This window comes from Pygocentrus nattereri, chromosome 2 (assembly GCF_015220715.1).
Source record: "Pygocentrus nattereri isolate fPygNat1 chromosome 2, fPygNat1.pri, whole genome shotgun sequence".
NCBI classification, from domain to species: Eukaryota; Metazoa; Chordata; class Actinopteri; order Characiformes; family Serrasalmidae; genus Pygocentrus; species Pygocentrus nattereri.
Genome location: NC_051212.1, coordinates 37,512,568 through 37,536,562, shown reverse-complemented (window position 1 = coordinate 37,536,562; position 23,995 = coordinate 37,512,568). Strand labels below are relative to the sequence as shown.

The 23,995-nt window shown below is 35.5% G+C and overlaps 2 protein-coding genes across 3 annotated transcripts in view; both read left to right on the top strand.

Moving 5' to 3' along the window:
• Positions 1-4,842, top strand: part of LOC108437245 (immunoglobulin lambda-1 light chain-like) — a 29,012-nt gene extending 24,170 nt beyond the window's left edge. Inside the window, exons 4-6 of one of the 2 annotated variants that reach the window (XM_017714216.2) lie at positions 563-871; positions 2,397-2,519; positions 3,557-4,842. In XM_017714216.2, coding sequence (XP_017569705.1) covers positions 563-871; positions 2,397-2,519; positions 3,557-3,741 — 617 coding nt within the window. In that variant the 3' untranslated portion in view covers positions 3,742-4,842. Of the gene's footprint in view, positions 1-562; positions 872-2,396; positions 2,520-3,533 lie in introns of both variants that reach the window. The other variant, XM_037545730.1, reaches the window with a different exon arrangement.
• Positions 4,843-9,814: 4,972 nt separating this feature from the next.
• On the top strand, positions 9,815-20,007 carry LOC108437222 (immunoglobulin gamma-1 heavy chain-like). The gene is made up of 6 exons (XM_017714176.2): positions 9,815-9,898; positions 9,979-10,278; positions 15,177-15,218; positions 18,482-18,781; positions 18,977-19,030; positions 19,474-20,007. Exons 1-6 carry the CDS (start codon positions 9,850-9,852, stop codon positions 19,641-19,643), a joined length of 915 nt encoding a protein of 304 aa, XP_017569665.1. The 5' UTR covers positions 9,815-9,849; the 3' UTR covers positions 19,644-20,007.
• The last annotated feature ends 3,988 nt before the right edge of the window (positions 20,008-23,995 follow it).

The window sequence follows — 23,995 nt, the reverse complement described above, 5'->3', positions numbered from 1 at the left end:
ATTAGCTAAAGTAGTGATTAGGGAGCTTCTCTGTACAGAGTGAATTAGCTAAAAGTAGTGATTAGGGAGTTTCTCTGTATAGAGTTTATTAGCTAAAAGTAGTGATTAGGGAGTTTCTCTGTATAGAGTTTATTAGCTAAAGTAGTGATTAGGGAGCTTCTCTGTATAGAGTTTATTAGCTAAAGTAGTGATTAGGGAGCTTCTCTGTATAGAGTTTATTAGCTAAGAGTAGTGATTAGGGAGTTTCTCTGTATAGAGTTTATTAGCTAAAGTAGTGATTAGGGAGCTTCTCTGTATAGAGTTCATTAGCTAAAGTAGTGATTAGGGAGCTTCTCTGTATAGAGTGAATTAGCTAAAGTAGTGATTAGGGAGCTTCTCTGTATAGAGTTTATTAGCTAAAGTAGTGATTAGGGAGATTCTCTGTATAGAGCTTATTAGCTAAAGTAGAAATTAAGGAGCTTCTCTGTATAGAGTGAATTATCTAAAGAAGAACTTCACATTTCAGTGTGCAAGAAACCTATTATTGATCCCTCACTTTCTCCAACATTCTGTGTTGAGACAGACTCTCCAGTAAAGTCTCTTAAGCTGTCAGCATACCCCATCTCTAAACCAAACAATGGGAAGCGCACACTGCTGTGTCAGGCCAGGGGCATGTTTCCAGACCTGGTGAGGTTCACGTGGAAGGATGCAAGCGGCACGGAGGTGAAGCAGTCAGACACCTATGACCTGCTGGAGCAGAAAGACGAGGGTCAGGAGCTCAAAGTGACCAGCATGCTCATCGTAGACCAGCAGAAAGCAAGTTCTACTTCATATACCTGCTCTGTCCATCATGAAAATGAGCAGAGTGTCACCATCCAAACAAATAGCTCCGGTAAATTACATGTTTCTTTACAGTGGATTTGAAATCATAAAACCAGGATGAGCACATTTATCTTAGTACATTCAATTAGTCCAACATTTTGGCAGATTTCAGTGTGCTATGCTCTCCAAAATTATTTGCACCCGTGGTAAATATGGGCAATAAAATCAAATATGAGTAAAATCAGACATTTCAGTGATGTAAAATTCAAAGAAAAAAATTACTATGCCAATATTTATAAAACGCACTGAAAGATTACTAGTACTGTGCAGAACTTCTGTTTTTTTCAATATGTTATTATAAGTTATTAGCGATTAATATTAGCAATTAATAAAGGCCTTGTAAATAAAACAATAGCATTTGTAAGCAAGCTTTGAGATGTGGTATGTGTTGAAATAATGCATTAATAAGGTAAATGGTTAGCAACTGCGTTGATTAATAAGAGTTGTTTAATTAATAGTGATATTTGCAAGCATATTTGAAATATTTTGAAATATATGTCATATGTTAATCAAGGAATATTAACAGGTAACAGGTAAATAAATCTGAATTCATAATGACCAAACCGGCTTGCAAATGTTAGAAAAGGGTCACTTTACAGTTGCAAGGCCATCTGTATGATCCGTACGATGGTTTAAGAAAAAAAAAAAGATCTTACAAATGACCTGGAAACAGATCACAAAGACCTAACTACATAATGAATCAGCAGGACTGTGACTAAAGTAAAACATATTAATTCTTAATAACTACTGCCTTAAAAAGTGTTAACAAATAATGTCTCTGTTATAAACTGTTAAAAATGGACATTAGCGCCCAGACCAAGGGTTGGCAACACACAGCTCTCCTACTGCCCTGTTGTGGCTCCATGGCAGAATAAGATTTTTCAGGTAAAAATAAAACGATCCTCCTTTGCAGTAAAATAAAGCTCTGACGGTTGGTGCGCAGACTGCTTGTCAAATAACTTTTTCTCTGATGTCTTCTCCACAGTACTGTACAGTTCCTCATTAACTAGCTTGATGCAAGTGCTGTAACTTCCTATTATTTAGTAACTATATAACTTTGGCCAGACTTTAATCCAGTTATTTAGGTTATTCAAGCATTATAAGCTTTAAAAAGAAGCTTGTAACACTTAAAAAGATGGTTCTTTAGTAAAGAGTTCTTTAGTAAAGGCAGTGGTTCTATTTGGAAACATGAGTTCTATATATAATCATTTGCATGCTTAAATGTTCTTTGCTTAGTGAAATCGCACTTCAGACTGATGAAGATTGTATTCTTTAAAGAACCTTTTTGAAAATCGATTTATGTAGCACTGAAAAAGGGTTCTGCTATATGTCAAGATTTTGGTACTATATAGAACTGTATACAACACATTCTTCTTCTTTCTGAAAAACCATTTCACCGTGCAAAGAATAATATGAGTGTGCAAATGATTCTACATGGAACTTATGGTTCTAAATAAAGCCATTGCCTTTACTAAAGAACTTGTGAAGAACCACGTGGTATGCAAAAATCACACTGCTGTTTTAATATTTCTTAGATGAAGAGAAAAAAGTTGAGGTTGACCCAAGTCCTGGCCCTGCCCCAACCTGTGCACCCTCAGAAAACAAACAGCAAGACCTAGACGATGAAGATAAAGAACGTGACCAAGAGGAAAAAGAAGGTAAAAGTGACAGCTAATGTAATGATTTGCATTTCTGGCATGTTTATAATGAGTGAAATATTACTTCATTGTTCATGTATATTGTTAAGGGTGCAGTGTGTGAGTTGTAGGGGGGTCCACTAGCAGAATTGGAATACAGTGTACAAAAGCGAGTTTTCATTAGTGTTTAATCACCTGTAGCTACAAATCACTTTGTTTTTGCAGAGAGTTTTTTCACTGATAGCAAAAAACAAGGTGAAAGTAAAAGATGTGGCAGAAATCTTAGGGCAGTATTTGGGCTGGCCAGTCAGATTTTAGCATTGGTGCTGGACACCAATTTGGGAGCACATATATTTACCTAAATGATGGAACTAACCTAACTTTGTGCAAATAGACCACAATATAGAAATATGTACACACATACAGCCGTGACTGACATGTTTTTTTTTCTGAATTAATACAAACACTTTCATTTTATAGTAAATTACTTACGTTTAGTTTATGTTTATGAAGAGAGACCTACAGATCAATACAGTAAAGGAAAACTTATTTGTGAACCTGAGTTTAAAGCAAGTTTTTATTCAACTTGTAACTAATTTACAAAGTAATCTTAAACTGAAGGTTTGCTTGTTTCTAAAAGTGATTTCACTTGGTTCTCCCTGATAAAAACGGTTTGCCTTCAGTGTTTTGTGCTTATGATCATTTTAATAGACGTCAGCGTCACTAATTAATGATTAAAAGACTGATTTACCAAGAGAGACGCTGGAGGATTTTCACCTGAAATGAGTTTATGAAGCGAGTCTTGTTATAAAAATGATAACAGGACATCAGAGCCATAATTAATCTTTTAGTACTTTTACTTTTGATACTTAAGTACATTTGAAGGCAAATACTTTAGTACTTTTACTCAAGTTGAGGTCTAGAGTAAGGACTTCTACATTTACTGGAGTAATATTTTACCTTGGGTATCTCTACTTTAACTCAAGTACATGATTTGTGGACTTTGTCCACCTCGGGTTTTAAAATGAGTTAAAGTCCTGTGTCCCTCTTCTCTGCAGGTCCAGTGGTGCTGGTGCACAGACTGTACCTGTTCAGTCTTACGTATCTGACACTGCTCGGTAAGAACGTGCTTTACTTCTGCGCTGTGTGTGTCATACTGTACAAGAAGAGAGCCGGAAACAGCGAGACTGTCAGCAGAAAATCTAGCCAACCGGAACAAGTGAACAAACCAAGAGCTTCATAAACAAGAGCTATACTGATGTGTACATTTGCCCTCGGTCAAATGACAGATTCTGTTGAATTTCTAAGTGGAAATAAATTAATTAAACTAATAATATAGAGAGAATACACTTCTACACATTTTTATTCAATCACTGTTCATTTGCTTAAATGAACAACATTTGCTTAAAAACAACAACAACAACAAAAATGTGGCACATGGAAAAGTTATGGCACATTTGTATTCTGTGTTTTATAAAGCCATATCTAAGTATGTTCTGTAGAGGAGGTGTAACTGATTTTCAACTTATTTTGACCTCAAAACTTTTGCATACAACTGAATATATTTTCTTGTCTTTATTGGGAAGTTTTATCTAAGTTTGCCAGTTGATTAGCCAGAGCTAGGACTTATTTTATGTATTATTTTATTTTATGTATTATTTTTTTCACAGTTTCTCTTACATTTAATATAAAGCATATCACAACAGACTGGTGAATAATTTCTCTTCCCATTTTTATGTGTTGCATTTAAAAATCTTATTTATCATATTTCGCTGCTGCTTTGTCCTCTTAAAGACATCTCTTAAGATCCCAACGTTTTAGTACACACTTCTACAAATTAACTTCAAATTGGTCCGTTTGCATTGAAGTCCCTGTAGCCACTGAATAATAAGCCTTAGTTTATCATAAGCCAGGGATTTTAAGAGGAGACTCTGCAATAGGTAAGAAGTCAGTGATACTTATTAAAAACAACACTCTTTGTCAGCTTTTGTGCATCAAGATTTAATCACCACATATTTGACATAGAAGATATTTTTGATGTTGTTGCAATTTCAGTCTCAATATTATACAGCTTTTCATTTATTGTGGAATGATCTACAGCACTATTCATTATACTGTATAACTCCAAACTGTCTTGTTTAAATGTTTTTAACAGGTAACTGCAATAAAGATCAGTAAGTAGCAACTTAAAAGGAGTAATTGCAAATTTTTGACTGGTAGTCTACACGAAAAGCCTTTCTTTTCTATTTCATTTTTGTTTTTATTCTGTACGTTGAATTCTGTATACTTATCTACAAGACACAGTTTGTACTTGCAGTAAATTAATAAAATAATTAAAACTCAAGGCTTTGTTCTTTCTTTATTTAAAAAATAATTAACAAAATAATCTGATAAATAAATAAATAAATTAGTGCAGTGAAAAATTTGAATAGTAGTGCAGTAGAATATATACAGGTGAGGCAATTTTACCTTGTTCCTGGCTGCCAGCCCAACTCAAATTTTTCACTGATTAAAAAAAATAGAATTTGAAAATGAAATGAGATTTTTGCTAATTGGATCTAAGCCACATTTGGAGGTGGTTTGAAATGCAATTCCTATCAGGTTTTACAGATGTGTTTGAGTCTAGATGCTCTGACGGCTCAAATGAGATTTCAAAGTGTCTTTTGTGCCACTCATAATGCTGCAAACAACAATGAAGTCAAATCCAGAATGTTTGTCTTATTAAATACAGTAGAATCTACACAGGTAAGGCAGTTTGTCTGATTAAGGACAGTAGAATCTAAACATTTGAGGCAATTTGTCCTATTAGGAACAGCAGAATCTACACAGATGAGGCAGTTTAACTTATTAAGTACAGCAGAATCTACACTGGTGAGGCAGTTTGTCTCATTAAGTACAGTAGAATCTACTCAGGTAAGGGGGGTTTGTTTTGGTCATTAAAAGGGATAGGTTTACAGAATTACTTTATTAGCTATGATGATAGCTAGAAGCTGTAAACTCTGCTTGCTTCAGTTTCAGATCTGTTTTTTTTTACTCTACTTGTAATAAAACTTACTTTTTAACTAGGCACGTCTCATTTTTCTTGCAAAGCAACCCCTTTAAATAAAAAAATTGTAAAAGTAAATGTAAAATGTCAGTATATGTAAAAAAAAAAATCTAAGTATGTACATACATCAACAAACTCATCATGTATTAAATGTCTCCCAGATTAATCAACATCTTTAGCAGAAACCTCTATCTGTTATTAATGAATTCTGTAATTTGCTTCCATTTCTGTTCTATTAATTATGAGTGCCATTTAATGCTTTAATTATGCATCTCCTGGAAAGTTCTGTGGTAGGAAAGTGTGGTGAAGGTCTGCATGCAGTGCAGCTGAAGGTGTTTACAGGAAAAGAAACAGAGAAGCTTCAGCTCAGTTTTCAGAGCTGATCAGCTGTGAGCTGCTGCAGAGTGACTGATGCTCTCTGATCTTATTTGTGGCTGCAGTGGTTTACAGACAGCAAACAGCACATATCACCCCCCACCCTCATCTCTGCATGGCCTTCCTTCACCTTCAACATGCACTAATATTCTAAAATATAACAGAAGTTTCTGCCAGTTTTATGACTAATTCACAACTACGTAAAGGATGTTAATTAGGTTTTAGTGCTCAGTAAGAAGACCACTCTTTATTTGACTCTATGACACCAAGACTTATTTGTGACCCAGTCGTCCTACTCACATACAGTATGCATACCCTACCCTGCAATATAGCCAGAATTACTATGAAAAAATGTATATCATTTGAGTGACTGTTAGATGTTGTTTTCTGCTTTGTCTTCGCTCATTGTGAGTGATTTTTTTGTAACATACCCTACAGCTACAAGGTTTAAAATCAGGTATGTATGAAAGGATATAGAGCTAATTTTAAGAGTTGTTGTTCTAATATCGTGCTAGAGAAGGGAGGATCCGTCTCAGCATACATTCATCATAACTGACGAGAGCTTATATGTTACATTGCATGATCTGAGTTTAATCTCCATTCAAGTTAAGAGAGATAATGATAATAAATGCTCCTCTATGAACCCAGACAAGACTGAAGCTTCGTGTTCAGTAAAGCTGATGCAACGATCAGTGTGTGTGCACCTGAACTCTCACGCTGGCGTTTCCATGAAATCATCTCTGTGGTTTAACAGTAATTTAATAATACAGCGTGTATTTTTGGTCACACAGAAGATTATTTCTGTGATATGTCTAACTGTAACCTGAGGCAACGTGCCTGACAGAATCGTTTGGGTTTTCCATAAATACTTTTGTAACCAATGAAAATTTGCATGGTTAAGTGAAGTCAGGTGTTTGACTATAGTTATACTCAATTAAATGTGCTCTTTTGTCTTATTCTTTTATTTATTTATTTATTTATTTTCTTATTTATTTGTCTGTCTGTCAGGATTACAGCAAATTCATAAGACCAGAGAATTATATACACTAATAAGTACGTTTAGTATATATAATTTAATATAAATGTTCACCTGAGATACATAAGTTCTCATTATTTTCTCTTTGTTTTAAACTTATTGATCATTTCCTAAGCCGCTTCTCCCTCAGGGTCATGGGGCTTATTGATCATTGTTAGTATAAAATATTTTTGTCAGCAACTTGGTTACCTTTTAGGTAGATTAAAGCTAAAGCACTAAATAAAACTGCAAAAGACTGATTACCTAGTTACCTAAACAGTAGCAGTGAATCTAAGATTCCTTAATGTATAACAAAAGTTAAGACATAATCATGTTTTACAGAGTATCCCTTTTGGTACCCAGCTCATTGATAAATTTAATAGTGCAATTTAGATTAAAACATTGTTATTGTAGTTGTGTGACACCACCATCATCTAGTAGTGATGAACATTAAAAGAGAAGGAAAAAAAAAAATTATTAGTACATAACTTCTATTACAGAAAATGTTCCACTTAGTTGTAATAGCATATAGCATCATCATTACAAACTAAAACAGCTTCACTACCTTTTGTATGTTTTAAAGATTTATTTCGCTGTTGGGACAAAACCTCATATCTCCATTTTTGTTTTATGTTTCATTTTTTGACATAAACTGAAAAGGCCAGTTGCCCTTAATGTTGTGTAAAAAATTAATGATGAATGGGCAACAGAAATGATCCAAACGTACAAAAATATTTCTCCAATAACTTTCAGTTAAAGGTAAGAAGGAGGAGATAGGAGGTTTTGTTCCAACAGCAGGGATTTGCTTTAATACAAAAATATATAAATTAGACATCATGGGAACATGGCTCTGTGTTACTCTGTGTAATCTGGTCCTATGTATGAAATGTGTAGCTTTTTTGTGGTGCTAGTACAATATGTAGGCCACAGCTTTGTCAGACCAAATTTGCAACCCTGGACAAACAAACAGTCTGTCAGACACACAGAGTCATATGCAGAAGTTTGAACACGCCTGATCAAATGATATGTTTTCTGATTTTCTAAGGGGAAAAAAGTGAACATCCTCTACAGGGATTAAACTTAAATATGGCATTATTCAATTGTTTATTCTCCAGCTAAATTCAGCATATAAACAGTAATTGTTCAAAAAAGTGTGCAGAAGTATGTTGTCTGTAGAGGTTATGTACCTTATTTTCACATAGAATGCCAACAAAACGTCATTTGGCCAGTGGTACCCAAACTTTTGCCTAAGACTCTAAGTGCAAAATCATTTATGCATGCAAAAATTATGCGAGTGGTATAGAATTATTATTTATATAAAAAGTGGTCCCCTATTGTTCATTCTGAAAGCTGATGTTGATGAGGGAGAGCATTGTGGAGGAACATAAAGCATAAAACACAATCGTAATTGTTTTTCGTGTTTTCCAACAACTAATTGAGCGTGTAATGAAAGTTTGACCTTGACTCCTTATCAGGACACATTTGTGTAGCACTACACTGTTCATTGTTACTCATGAACTTTTTACTGCTCCTCTGATCAGACTAAAGAAGAGGAAGGGAATAAATAATAAATAAACTAGGAACATAATAAACATAATAAACACTAGGAACAAAACACATAACACTGTTCCCCTCTAGTGTCAGAATAAATGCCACCTGTCAAGCTGCTTTAGGACTCTTGTGGGAGTCATGATGGCCTATCAGTGGCGCAGTTTACACACTGATGTAAAAACAGGTCACAAAGTAGATATAAGAACAGAGGTGGGTAGAGCAGCCAAACCCAATCACAAATAAAAAATATTGATACTGGAGTAAATTAATGACTATTAAATGTGAAAGGACCTTGTTAACATTTAACATTAGTAAAAGTACAAAATCAGGTTAAAAAACTGCTTAAGTACTGAATAACTTACAGGACTGAAGGAGAACTTCTTAGGAAATCCAACATCTATCTGCAGAGGATAGATGTTTGTTGCACTCTATTCTTCTCTTTTTCTTCTCTTTTTGGGATTCTTTTGGTCTAAAATGAAGTGCTAAAGCTTAGAGGTGTGACAAATCTCAAAGTAGAACAGATATTGGCACCAGCAAAACAATCACATAAAGGAATCAGTAACTAAATAGGAATGGCCAAAATGTAATAGAGTAAAAAGTTGATTCCTTTATTCACTAATATACTTAGGTGTATACTTGAGTGTATTAACAATCTAGATGGTCCTTTCTGTCTTTGCCCGAGAGAAGACAACATCTGTAATTTCCATAAATCATCTGAAATAATTCTGGACATTATTGATGCACGCAGTAACAGACAGTGTCTCTTGACTGTGGTATTCCCAAGTGCATGTGAAGCATGCCAGTTTTTAAGGCAGTGCCATCTGAGAGATCAAAGATATCGGCGTGTGGTTGGGGTTTTTATTTGGATTCCTTGGATGTTTTTGATGATGTTGTGCACTGCAGAGGGTTTCTGAGGCATTGTTGGCAAAGTGGGGACCATCCTCAACATCTTTGTTAAGAAAGAACTACACTTTTCCTGTATGTTCCTTTTATATCTACGAATGACTGCATCACCTGTTAAGATGTTTTTTTGAACATTTCACAATGATTTCTGGAACTAGTTTTGTACTTGAGTAAATGTAACTAGCATCTACTCACTCTGTACAGGAATAAAAGTATTAAAAGAGGGCTGCCCCAGATTACAGTGTTAATTAATGATAAACTAGCCTTAATAAGAAAATCAAAAATTCCATCCATTAACTACATCAGCAATACAATACTGGCTTCCAGTCTAGCCTCGCTAAACTCCACCTCAGGATGTGACATCATTAGTTTGCAACTGAAAGACTTCTTCAGTAATAATGTTCATGCAAACACAGAAAAGGTGTAACAGAGAGCTGTATTCAGTGTATATATTCACAAAAATGAAAATGCCTACAGTTGTATACACCTTTCTCTTCTCTTTGTGCATAGGTAAGTACCATGCCAAACACAAGACATTCAAATTTATGAAATAAAGTATGTCATATTTTTGACTTTATTATTGTTGACAGAAACTGTGCTGGGACTGACCATAAAGCAAAACGAACTCTCCTGGACAAAGACAGAAGGAAAAAGTATTTATATTAAGTGTGAAGTGGAAGGACTGAGTGACAGCAGTTATCTCCACTGGTACCAACAGAAAAACGACGAAGCTCTCAAAAGGATTCTGTATTTCAGTAGAGATGGTGGCACTGTTCCCGATGGTAACCATCCTGAAAAAGATGACTTCACTGTGACAAAAGACTATGATCTGAAAATAAATTCACTGAAGAAGAGCCATTCAGCAGTTTATTACTGCGCCAGCTGGGATGGTGCACAGTGACAGCAACTATTCACATCCAGTACAAAAACAGTTTGACACTTTACGCAGAGCCCAGAGACCCACAACAGGAAACTGTATTAAGCTGTATTGATGTTTTTTTCAAGCTCACAGGAAACTCACTGTTATGCCTATGTTCACATCAAATGTTTCACTCAGTCCATTTTCTTTAAATAAGTATTAAGTAAGCTATTTAGTTTGGTTCTGTTGTTTGAAAGTGAGTGTAGAACATCACCGCACTCAATTTGTAAAACCATCTCATATTGTCCACCAGAGATGGGAGTTGATCCCAAAAAGACTTCATTCCCAGATTCCAGGCATTGCTGCACATGCACTTGCCCACTTGTGGGGAGTATGGTGAAGGATGACTTTTTTCTACATCTTTGTGCCTTTAGTTTGTATTCCAGTGAACACTGCATGCTGCATTGCTGTCCAAAAAGAACCTCTAATGGAATCACTTTAAAAGAGAAGGGAAAACACAATGTTGGAGCCTTTGTATTGGTCCATTCATTATAAAATATTATTATTATATACAATATACAGTGTAGCTGCTGTGTTCAAATGAGGTAGAGCTTTTTTGGGGAGACTGACAATGTACTACCTTGAAATCAATAAGCAGAAAACATTGACTTTGTCACTGGCCTAGCATTTTACACACAGTAAGCTGTGTTACGGTTCTTTTGGACTGAGAGTTGATGTACTGCAATGTCCCACTAGTGGTGTCACTCTTTACCCCAGGAAATTAGATCAATATTTTAAATACTTATGCAGCATAAGTGCTCATGTTTGCACTGGGAAAGGGTATCTTAGACAGTGGTGTATTAACCATATATTTTACTTTATAGCCACATGAAAATGACCAGAGCCGCATGAACTTTTTTCTTGTCCTTTAGTGTTGGTACCATATCAAAGCCACTATTAGCCACTAAATATCATATGAGCCAAAAAATGAGTGCAATAAATATTACACTGGCTTATTCAGTGTTTAATGTTGATTATAGCAGCTGACCTGGGAGCAGTGATGAAGCAAAGTGAAGGAAAGCTAATGAAAAAAAGGGTTTAGCAATGAAATAGCAATACAGGACTAAAATAAGTCGTGGACAAAGGCCTGTCTTGAACTACCTCCTTCCACCTAAAATACTGTTACTACTCTTTTTGTAACTATCAATGTTACTGGTAGTTCTACTACTACTACTACTACTACTACTACTACTAAAACTACTAGAAATAATATCTGACACTATCAATATTGCTAGCTACTATTACTCTTAGTCCTTACTAGTATGTTATTATTGTTATTATTCTTAGTCACTAATCAAACAGTATAGGCTGCCAAAGAACTCAATCTCTGCCCCAGGATATGACATCACTGTTTCACAACTGAGAGATTTCTGCAACACCAGCGTTCATGCAAACACACTGAAGGGTTGTAACAAAGAGTATTGTATTAAGCAAATCCATTATTTTACAACAAAATGAAACTGTTCCCTGTCATAGGTGTTGTTATCTTCTTTTTGAGTGTTGGTAAGTTTCAAATCAAAGTGAGGCTATTTGAATTGGTTTAACATTTAAACACTGACAGTAAAAAAAATGCTAATTGTAATATATTTTTGGTCACAGAAAATGTACTGGCACTGACAGCGGAGCAAAGTGAACTGTCCTGGACAATGCCAGAAATAAAAAGTGCTTATATCAGCTGCAAAGTGATGCTGAAAGATAGAAGCTCTCAAAAGGATTCTGTACGTTAATGCAGGTGGTACAAACATCGTTCGCAACACTGACCATTCTGATAGGGAGGGTTTCACTGTGCCAAACGGCTCCAGTGATCTAAAATTACAGTTACTGAAGAAGAACCATTCTGCAGTTTATTACTGTGCCAGCTGGGATGGAGCACAACAACTTTTCACATCCTGTACAAAAATTCGGACAATCTGCAACCGGAAGCTGAGCTCCACATCAGCAAATCAAGTTTAATCATACAAAACTTAAGGATTACTCATATGGTCAGTTCCAGGAGACTAACACTTTGTAGTAGTGTGTGGCATTTGAAACGGTAACAGGGTTACATAAAAGTTTATAAGAGTACTTACAAATCCACAATATAAAGCAGAGGCAGAACAAACGTATAATAATTGCTCCATTATTAAAGGAGGATCGAGGAAATTCAAAAAGAGCTCAAGAAGCTGGTGAATAAGAAGCAGGCTTCAGCTTCATAGTACTTTAATGCCGATAGTATTTTTAAAAAGATCATTTAAGTTATCAAAATATCCTGCTTAGATGTTTTGTGTGCGCACTACCTATAAATATCCATTACAGTAGGACATTTCAACAAGCCTTACTTTTATGTAGCTTAGTGAGGTGAAATTGACGTGCAGCAGCATTAACTTGCATGTAGCAATATTATCATTACAACTGTTTAAGGACCTTGTAATTCAGAGGATCAAGTGTTATTTGAGAGAAAGATGTACACAGGACAAAATGTATCATGTAATGTGCTTTCTCTCCCTCTTTGATTCAGTGTGATGCTCTTTGGGTGCTTTCTGTCCCTCTTTGATTCAGTGTGATGCACTTTGGGTGCTTTCTGTGCCTCTTTGATTCAGTGTGATGCTCTTTGGGTGCTTTCTGTGCCTCTTTGATTCAGTGTGATGCTCTTTGGGTGCTTTCTGTGCCTCTTTGATTCAGTGTAATGCTCTTTGTGTGCTTTCTCTTCCTCTTTGATTCAGTGTGGTGCTTCAATTTCTTTGAAAATAACTCAACAGTGAGTACACCTCACAGTGTACATGTCCAAATTGTGCTCAAATTGTCAATATTTTACGTGACCATCATTATTATCTAGCACTGCCATAACCCTCTTGGGCATGGAATTCACCAGAGCTGCACAGGTTGCTACTGGAATCCTCTTCCACTCCTCCATACAGAGCTGATGGATGTTAGACACCTTGCGCTCTTCCTCCGTCTGCTTGAGGATGCATCACAGGTGCTCAATTGGGTTTAGGTCTGGAGACATACTTGGCCAGTCCATCATCTTTACCTTCAGCAAGGCAGTTGTCATCTTGGAGGTGTGTTTGGGGTCATTGTCATGTTGGAAAACTTCCAATGCGGTGCAGTTTTAGAAGGGAGGGGATCATGCTCTGCTTCAGAATGTCACAGTATATGTTGGAATTCATGTTTCACTCAGTGAACTGCAGCAGTCATGAAGCTCCAGACCATGATGCTATCACCACCATGCTTGACTATAGGCAAGAGACAGTTGTCTTGGTACTCCTTACCAGGGCGCCACCACACACCATGGACACCATTTGAGCCAAACAAGTTTATCTTAGTCTCATCAGACCACAGAATATGGTTCCAGTAATCCATGCTCTCGGACTGCTTGCCTTCAGCAAACTTTCAGCTTTCTTGTGCACAGCCTCAGAAGAGGCTTCCTTCTGGAATGATGGCCATGCAGACCGAGTTGATGCATTGTGCGGAATATAGTCTGAGCACAGACAGGCTCACCTTCCACTTTTTTAACCTCTGCAGCAATGCTGGCAGTATTGATGCATCTATTTTTTGAAGCCAACCTCTGGATATGACACATGAACATGTGGACTCAACAGTCAAGGCCTGTTCCGAGTGGAACCTGTCCTGGAAAACCACTGTATGACCTTGACCACCATGCTATAGCTCAGTTTCAGGTTGTTAACAATCTACTTATAGCCTAGGCCATCTTTGTCGAGAGCAACAATTCTATTTATCACATCCTCAAAGAGTTCTTTGCCATGAGGCGACATGTTGAATATCCAGTGGTCAGTATGAGTGAATTGTACCCAAAACACCAAATTTAACAGACCTGCTACCCATTCACACCTGAAACCTTGTAACTCTAATGTCACATGACACCAGGGAGGGACAACGACACAATTGGGCACAATTTGGACATGTTCACTGTGAGGTATACTAGCTTGTGTTGCCAACTAGATATTAATGGCTGTGTGTTGAATTATTTTCAGAGGACAGTAAATCTATACTGCTATACAAGCTGTAGACGGACTACTTTAATTTATATTTAAGTTCATTTCTATAGTGTTGTCCCATGAAAAGATATAAGAAATAATTAAATATTTACAGAAATGTGAGCGATGTACTCACTTTTGTGAGATACTGCATATATAGACCAAGAATTATTACATACTTATTGTAATAAAAGGCTTATTATTGTGTAATGTGTAAAAACACTTTGGGCCTGCTGGTTAAACCCTTTTAAGGTGACTAGTTTTCTTCTAGTGACTCAACACACTGTAGTGTCAGTTCCTGTTTTTTTTTTTTCAGGATGCTGAATTTTTAATTGCAATTCAATATCAACAGCATTCAGTCTAAGTAGTAAATCAGTATCTCACATTGAGACAGTAGTCACAGCGTAGTGTACCATATTAAGGCATTGTTTAGTTACTATTTATGAAGATACAGTTGAAATAGGGCCACCTGGCCATTACATAGCTTGCTGTACCACAAGAAGTTCACACAGCTCCTGCATAGATCAACAAGCATGCCATATAGCTTAGGAAAGGTCATGCTCATGTTCTGTTCCTGTGCTCCTAAGGCAAAATTAAACTCTGAGTATTTATGAAGAGAAAAAACTCATTTAATTTGACGTATAATGTGCTGTAGAGAACACTGCAATAACCACAGCAGCTCCTGGTGGTAAGATCAGGACAGGCTTGTTTTCTGAACATCCTACATTTTTATTCTTTATTCTAAACTAAATCTCTTGCATTTACATGACTGAAGTCAAGCTGAAATTCATATTCTGAAATAAACTCTCTGTGTATGTTCTCAGTGAGCCTGACAGGAACTTGTATCTGTGAAGACTGTGAGGTGTTTTTGTCTCTGAATGATATACAGTGGGAGGTGTGAAAGTCTTTGGATCAGGCACAAGACTTTATGTGGAAGGTAAGTAAAATGTCTTTTCAAACTCTTTCAGAAACTGTAAGAACTTTTTAAACAATCTCACAACAAAAACAAAAAAAAACAAAAAAACAACCAAAAACAGACTAACCACATGGCAGCACATAATGTAACTCTTTGCATCAGTGTCTTCAACATGAAGAGGAAAAGTAATGTTGTTCATGGTTTGGATTTGCAGCTTCTACCACTTTTACACACTGGATGAGGTTCATGTTTTGTACATTTGCCAGATAGTGGTTAAGATGTTTCTGTTGTCTCTGGTTCTAAGTGAAGATATGTCTACAGAGTATTTGTATATGGAACAGGGCTAATGGAGTATATATCTCACTTTATTGCCTAGATTCAGTTCATATTTAAAGCTCAGTTCAAATGAGCAAGTCCTCCTTCCATATTCAAAAACCAAAGGTTAAGAACTAAAACAAACCTTAAAATCTCTAGAGAAATTGCTTACTGTACATTGCTTAGAAAAACTGGAAACAAAATCTTTAATTATATGTGTGTCATTGAAATAGGTCATAATGGAAATTAGCCTAAAACCCAGAATATGAATTTGTTTATGTATATAATACAAATGTTGATTAATTACTACGTAAGCAAGAGTATTCATCCTTACATTTGACTGCATGCTGTAAATCTGTAAAACGTGATGCATTTGTAATCTAAACACCAGCTTTTAAACCTGAATGCCGTGATGAATTTAAAAAATAAACCTTTTCTTCTTTAACACTAATGTTTATTTGGTGCTGCAGTCAAACTTTCAATAGTTTGTTGCCAAATAAAGGATCAAGAGCTGAAATAACATGGTGACACAAGTGTTAGGAAAAATGACATGAACATTTCAATCCAGTGTACTGTTTGTATGTAATGAAAACCTTCACAGTCCCTCACACATATATCAACAAAATTGTTATATAAAATTGATATATATTGATCCTTCTGAATTATTGTCATTTTTGGCAAAGATGCTCAAAAAAAAATGCGACTATTGTCACTATTTAGTTTGTAGCTTATAAGTCTGGACTTATGTCTGGACACTGGAAAAGGTAAAAGTGTTCAAGACGACAACTACAAAATCATTAATAAATTCAAATACAAAACAAGACTTGTCTCAGTTACTGGCTCTTGAATTTCTTATGAACAAATTCCAATGGAATTTACTTTTAATGTGCTTTGTTCAAGATTATCAGAGTTTGTAAGATTTTTTAAGTAGTCGTCCACCACTTCATAAAATGTGATAAACTGTATGTCTTTACTATATAACTATTACTGCAGTAACTGATTTTAAAACAAAAACAAACAAACAAAAAAAAACAAATATGGTGAAATTGCTTGGAAAAGGACATAAACCTGTTCCCATCATGTGGGATGATCATTCAGATGAAGAATATTCTCGGTTCTAGAGAATAAGCAGGTTAAGTAGATCTTGAATCCACTAAGTCACCAAGGCTGAAGGTTCAGACTGATTGCTGTTGAATTCTACAAATATAATAGTACAATAATATATATTACAATAATAGTATAACAGTATATAATAGTAATACAATAGTATATAATATATATTCTAAATCTGGCTTTTAGAAAATGATTAGATTGTGCAATTGTGCTACATTACACACATTGTATAGATGAAGCACATTAAATACATCAGTATTTGAATGGATCAAATCAGATCAAATCACATTAACATATATCACTACGGCACTGTTTCCAATGTGCACACTTCCCTGCTTTGTATTACAGGGCTTTGTAAAGTCACGCCAGAACAAAGATTAGATAGCGGTTTCTGGACACAAAACCAATACTTTACTATTTAGTTTGTAGCCTCTTGAGCTCCATGGAACCACTGGTGGTTCCAAAACGCACCGTCATATTCTTCATAACTTTCATATTTTGCAAGCTACATTCAAAAAGTAAGTGTTATATGAGATCTGTAACTGTCTACTTTCTAGTCAAATAGATGGTGATGTAATTTTAAACCCTTATAATAAAAGAAGCTGAACTCACAATTTTTTTATCTACTGAAAGTTGATAAATGTTTCCACAAATCGGGGTAATAAACTATAAACAGATGGCAGCTCTTCAGTGATTTACTCTGTAAAAATAATGAAATAAAAACAGAGAGCATCAAAGATTTTTGGCTTTCTGCAGTAAATTGTAAGCATATAGCAATATGTGTGATCATAAAACACATTTTCTGTTGAGGGGAGCTTTTACAAAAAATAAATAAATAAAATTAAAAAACTGCATTCATTTCATGCAGTTACTGAATAATTTGCCTTAAGATTTGGTCATGGAAATTTGGACAAACCAAAACATACCCTGGAGCATAAGAGGTTAGTTAAGGTACATGGCATCAACCGTCAGCATCATTCCAGAGTTCAAAACTGGCTTTTCATTAAAATCATTCAATCAGATACCAGCCACAAAAGGGTTCAAAGATAACTGTAAGATTTGTGTGTGTCATCTTCTGGTCCAATTCATGCTGAAACCTGTTAACTAAAGGTCTTAAATGACTCCCTTTCTATGTGTTCTCCAAGCTTAAACATTATGGGACAGTAGTCAGTGCTGCTATTTGTGATCCGCATGATAGATGGAGCTGCCGGGTAGAAGGAGAAGAGGTAGACCTCAGAGAAGGTTTATGGATGTAGTAAAGGTGGACATGGAGATGGTTGGTGTGAAAGTAGAGGAGGCAGTGGATAGGGCAAGATGGAGGCAGATGATCCGCTGTGGCGACCCCTAAAGGGAGCAGCCGAAAGAAGAAGAAGAAGTCAGTGCTGCTATCTTGGTAAATGGTGGTCAGCATTGTTATCTTCATAAACTCATTCCTTAATATGAACTACGACAGCCATTCATTCTGAATGTCTACACAACTAAGAGATATAATAACAGACCAGATGTTTCATAATACAGAAAGGTGATCTATATATCCAGCACATTTCCAGAGACTTGTAGAATCTACACCAAGGTAGACTGAAGCTGTTGTGGCAGCTTCTGATGACTCAACACTTTACTTAGTGTTAGACACTTACTTAGACACTTTATGTTGGTTTGGACTTCAGTTTGTCACCCATCTATTGTCACTGATAGTGCAAAGCTGCCTCTCAGGGTGTCCTTTTAAATGCTGAGAGGAAGGGTTAAGCGCTAGTATACCTGACATGTGCCCTTTGGGTGTATAAACCTTTGAACATAACTACAGTTTGTTCAGTGAGCCAGTCTTTCAGTGTCTGGATCATTCTGTGTTAACGCAGCTGCTGCTCCAGTGGGACCTAAGCTGTCAGCGTACTCAGTTCTCAAACCAAACAATGGAAAGGGCATACTGATGTGTCAGGCCAGAGACATGGTTCCAAACCTGGTGAGGTTCACATGGAAGGATCAAAGTGACACAGAGCTGACGCTGTCAGAGACATATGACCTACTGGAGCAGAAAGACGATGAGGAGGCCAGAGTGACCAGCATGCTCATCATAGACCAACAGAAAGCAAGTTCTACTTCTTACACCTGCTCTGTCCAACATGAGGATAAGCACGATAAAATCAAAATCACAGCAGGTAAACCAATGAGGATTAGAATTGATTTAAAACCACTATCAAAACCTCATTAACTATTATTAAGTTCAGAAGTGCTGTAGCTCTTGTAGTTTGAAATAAATAAATGAGCATTTAGACGGATCATTTTATAAATTCACTCAAGGATTCTGTGTTAATGTTTGTTTTAATTACATCTACACTGTTGGATCTTCTTAGAACCTTTGAAGGGCTCTGATTCTGACCCTGTCCAACCCTGCCCGCCCCAACAAGGTAAAAAGAAAAAAAAAACAGCTTATATAATAATATATATTTGGAAAACACAATGTTTTGTTGTAAAATCATGTTCATTTATATTTACAGTATAATTCAGTATAAAGCTAACACTCTGAACACAGGAAGAGGTTTAGACATTTAGCATGAGGACAAAGCAAAATGCATCCTCTATAGAGAACACACTTGTGCACATTTTAAAGCACAATTACTGTTCATTTACTGAATTTGACATGATGGGGAAAATGTAAAATGTTTTCCAGTATGTTACACTATGTTAAAATAAAACTTGTGCAATAAAATTTTGCAAAAAAAATGTCACATTTAAGTGTGTTCTCTATACAGGATATGTCAACTCATTTTAACTTGGAAAATCAGCAAAACAAATAATTTGACCCGGGGTGTTTAAACTTTTGCATACGACTTCTTTATGTCTTTGGCAGGTTCGTTGGAGCTGGTGCACAGACTGTATCTGTTCAATCTCATGTACGTGTCTCTGCTGGTGAAGAACGTGCTGTATTTCTGTGCTGTGGGGATCTTACTGTACAAGAGTAGAGTTGAGAACAACAAAACTTTCAGCAAAACCAGTCCAACATCAAACCAGGACAAATGAAGAGTTTCAGATTGTCACATATATTTCCTTTTTTTATTGTTTTTCTTATTTCACTTGCTAGACAGAGAGTTAATTCTGTTAATAACATACTTCAACCATCTCTTATACATTTACACACACCTGCAATTTACCTTTGATTGCATTTATCATGTTTTAACTTGCTACTTTTAAAATATCACTTATCATACAGGAATAGTTTTGCATTGTTTTAGGAAAGTGTTAATGTCTGATACTGCAGTTTAAAGCAGTCTAAATAAGTCTAATAATTTCTTATTGGTATCTGTAATAAAGTGTCTGTTGGATTTTTTTTCTTATTTTTTTTTATTGGACTTAAAATAAATCAAATAAAACTCTTATTTCAGCAGCAGCTTTTTTCAAATGAACTTTTTGGCTATACATATTCTGTTTACTTCACACAGGTGATCTGGTGCAGAGTTTGCATCACCTTACATAAACTTTACAAAATGACGTGTTGAATTTTCTAATTTAAGTTATTTATTGAGATTAAAATGATTCTAATATACTGTTAACAATGCACAACTTCAAATAATTTGCAAGACACAAAGTCATAAATAGTGTTTAATATAAATTAAATACATTTTAGATTTTACATTTCAAGGCAGAAAACTTTACACTATTATTGTACACACAAACATTTAGTTTAAAACTTTAGTTTATAGAACACTCAAAAAACATTTTCATGATAAAAGGGATGCAATTGTTCTTCAGACTGATGGAGAATGTGTTGTATGTGGTTCTATACAGCACCAAAAAGACTTCTTCTATTGTTGCAATGTCAAGCTTTTTAGTGCTACATAGATCTACAGATCCATACACAACACATTCTCCATAAATCTGAAGAACTATTACACCATGCAAAGAATCCTTTAATCAAATGGTTCTTTGAATGTTCTATATAGAGCCATTGTCTTTACTCAAAACTTTGAAGAACTGAGGTGTATAGTGAAGAAGTGTATATTTATCAGTGAACCTCATGTTGTTCACAAAACTGAAATATTGATGTCAAATTCATGACATCAGTCTAGACTGTACAAAAATCTGTTGAATAAAATAGCAAAAATATTATTATGTCAAATGATTCCAAATTTTAAACAATAATGTAATTGATATATAATTATTACATATTAAAACATTGTTTATGTAGATATACAGACAATATACATTCACCGCCCACTTTATTATTTATTATTTATTGTTCAATTGCTTGTTAACACAAATAGCCAATCACATGGCCGTAACTCATTGCACTTAGGCATGTAGAGGTGGTCAAGAGAACTTGCTGAAGTGCAAACCGAGCATCAGAACGGGGAAGAAAGGTGATTTAAGTGACTTTGAACGTGGCGTGGTTGTTGGTGCCAGACGGGCTGGTCTGAGTATTTCAGAAACTGCTGATCTACTGGGATTTTCATGCACAACCATCTCTAGGGTTTACAGAGAACGGTCCGAAAAAGAGAAAATATCCAGTGAGCGGCAGTTGTGTGGATGAAAATGCCTTGTTGATGTGAGAGGTCAGAGGAGAACGGGCAGACTGGTTCAAGATGATAGAAAGGCAACAGTAACTCAAATAACCAACCAAAATCTCTGAGGAATGTTTCCAACACCTTGTTAAAAGTATGCCACAAAGAATTAAGGCAGTTCTGAAGGCAAAAGGGGGTCCAACCTTTTACTAGCAAGGTGTACCTAATAAAGTGGCCGGTGAGTGTACACTTCGGTATTATTTTTATCCAGTACTAACACTAATCTGAAGACTACATCTGGCCAAAACTATTATATGTAAATTAAAGCACAACTTTTTTTTATTAAAACATTATTAAACTATTAGCAGCTCATCATTTAGTTTTATGTTATTCTGTGCTGCTTTGGAAAGTTACTCTTACTGTAGGTTTAAGGAAACACAAATAGGTTTATTATTAACAGTATGCAATGAACTACAATTAAATAATGATATGGATAGACGCAGTCATATGCAAAAGTTTGGGCACCACTGGTGAAATTATGTTTTATTGATGTTCTAAGTGTAAGTAATTTATACATCCTTTACAGAGAGCACACTTCTGCACATTTTAATGCTCTCTAACTGTTTATCTGCTGAATTTAATGTATAGGGAGGGGGACAAAAAGGTACAAAAAGTTATGGCACAGTTTATATTTTATGTTTTATTTTTTATTATGATTAACTACCAGATAAACAAATTGTGCACTAAAATTTGACCAGGGTGCCCAAACTTTTGCATACGACTTTACATAATATTGTAAATAATTAACAGCCATAGTTAATGCACAGTTGACCTAATCTGACTGTAACCCCCTCTGTTGCACTTTAATGATGTACTTCTGCTGGAAAGTTCTGTGGTAGGAAAGTGTGGTGAAGGTTTGCATGCAGTGCAGCTGAATGTGTTTACAGGAAAACAAACAGAGCAGCTTCAGCTCAGTTGGCAGACCTGATGAGCTGATTAGCTGTGAGCTGCTGCAGAGTGACTGATGCTGTCTGATCTTATTTGTGGCTGCAGTGGTTTACAGACAGCAAACAGCACATATCACCCACCACCCCCCACCCCCCAACCTCCTCTCTGCATGGCTTTCCTTCTCCTTCAACATATGCACTGATGAGATGATAAAAAAAAAAAGTTATTTTATAATGCAGCTATTCAATTCAGAGTGAATGACTTAGTGGGGGATCATGCTCTTCTGATTTGACTGATATCAGTTTTATTCACCACTGGTTTTTATCTTTTCCTATATTGCATCATTGAGTTAGTGTGTCACATCTTTATATCCCCATGTATCAGGAGTGGCCAATCACACAATCATCACAGAAACAAATGCATTTTATAAATGTAAAAAAGCAAAAGTAGATTCAAAGTATTATTATTTCCATACTGCTCCTAATTAAGGCCTCATTCAACTGATGGTGGTGAAATGGATCATATATGGTTGGTGTGGATCTCTAATTTTATCCAATAAGGCCTTTAGTTGAGTTATTGGAAATAAGACACATGAAAGCAAAGTAAAGCCTATATCATAGTAATATCAGTAAACAGTAACTTGCAACAGCCCTTCGAACACACGCAAAAGGCGGAGGAGAAATTCTGACTAACCCTGCTGTGAAGTTCCTCTCAGTCAGTGTCGCTAAATGAATGTTCATTAGCGATGATGCACCTGGGCTGCCGTGGTGGTATTTCCATGAAAACTTCAAAAAAATAACTGCAGCTCAACAGTCATTTGATTTTACGGTTTGATTTCTTGATCACACAGAATATTAGTTTAATATTACACTGTCAAACATAGAAAACTTTGGTCTGCTTCATTTGGATTTGCTTCATTTCAATCTTTATTAAACACAGTTAAACTGCTCATTATCAAATTTAGTGTAATTCTTTAGACTGAACTACAAAATGTTTTTACAGTTTATATTTGTGTGTAACTTAATGGAAATAACCTTAATAATTTTGTTTTTTAATTGGTAGAGTGGGCCACAAACTAATGCAGGGTAAATGTGGATGTTACTTGTAGTTAATTAGGTTCCAAAACCCACTTTATGTATTATAGCATAATCTATGATTTTGACGTGTTGATTGTATTTCCCACACATAAGCTATACCTTATACCAGCTGGATGTCTCAGAATCTGAGACCCTAGTATTTTGAAGTAAACATTTAATGAAAAATCCTGGAATTTCATTTAGAACACTATGAGATTTTCTACTCCCAATGCAAGGCTTACAGATTAGAATAAAACACAGAATACACTATACTCCTCAGAAACGACATGCTTATGGACTTAAGGTTTCAAATCTATACTGGAGATGGCACAAAGAAGAAGGGTCACTTATCCATATGTTATGGTCTTACTTGTATGCAACACCTGGATGCATATTACAGAACATTTATCTAAAATCAATCACCCTGAAGATGGTTAAAAGTAGTTAATAGTGACTAATATACCACTATCTTCAAAACAAATGGTTTTAGGTGACATCTCTGTATGTAAACTCAGACAACTATTAGCTAAATTGATTTTATCTTCTGCATTTGTAGTCAAGAATTCATACATTCATGAAAAGAGCCACAACCACCTTCTTTAACTGCATAGAAAAATATTTTACTGGGAAATGTATTACTGGAGTGAATGTTCTATTCTTTCAGTCCAAAATGTAAATTATGGTATAAAATGTGGAACAAAACTGAAAAGTATTTTGACTTGCAGCTCTATAATACTTTATAATACTTCTGCATTGATTTGGTTATTTATTTTAACCATTTTGTAAAGAACTTTAAAAACAAATTCATGTCTATTCTCCTATCGACTGTTATTAAATATACTTGATGGGG

Coding starts and splice junctions, on each gene's coding strand:
- LOC108437222 (XM_017714176.2), top strand. CDS start 9,850: ATGAAAATGCCTACAGTTGTATACACCTTTCTCTTCTCTTTGTGCATA. Junction 10,279..15,176: donor TTACTGCGCCAGCTGGGATG/GTGCACAGTGAC, acceptor ATACAGTGGGAG/GTGTGAAAGTCTTTGGATCA. Junction 19,031..19,473: donor ACCCTGCCCGCCCCAACAAG/GTAAAAAGAAAA, acceptor TGTCTTTGGCAG/GTTCGTTGGAGCTGGTGCAC.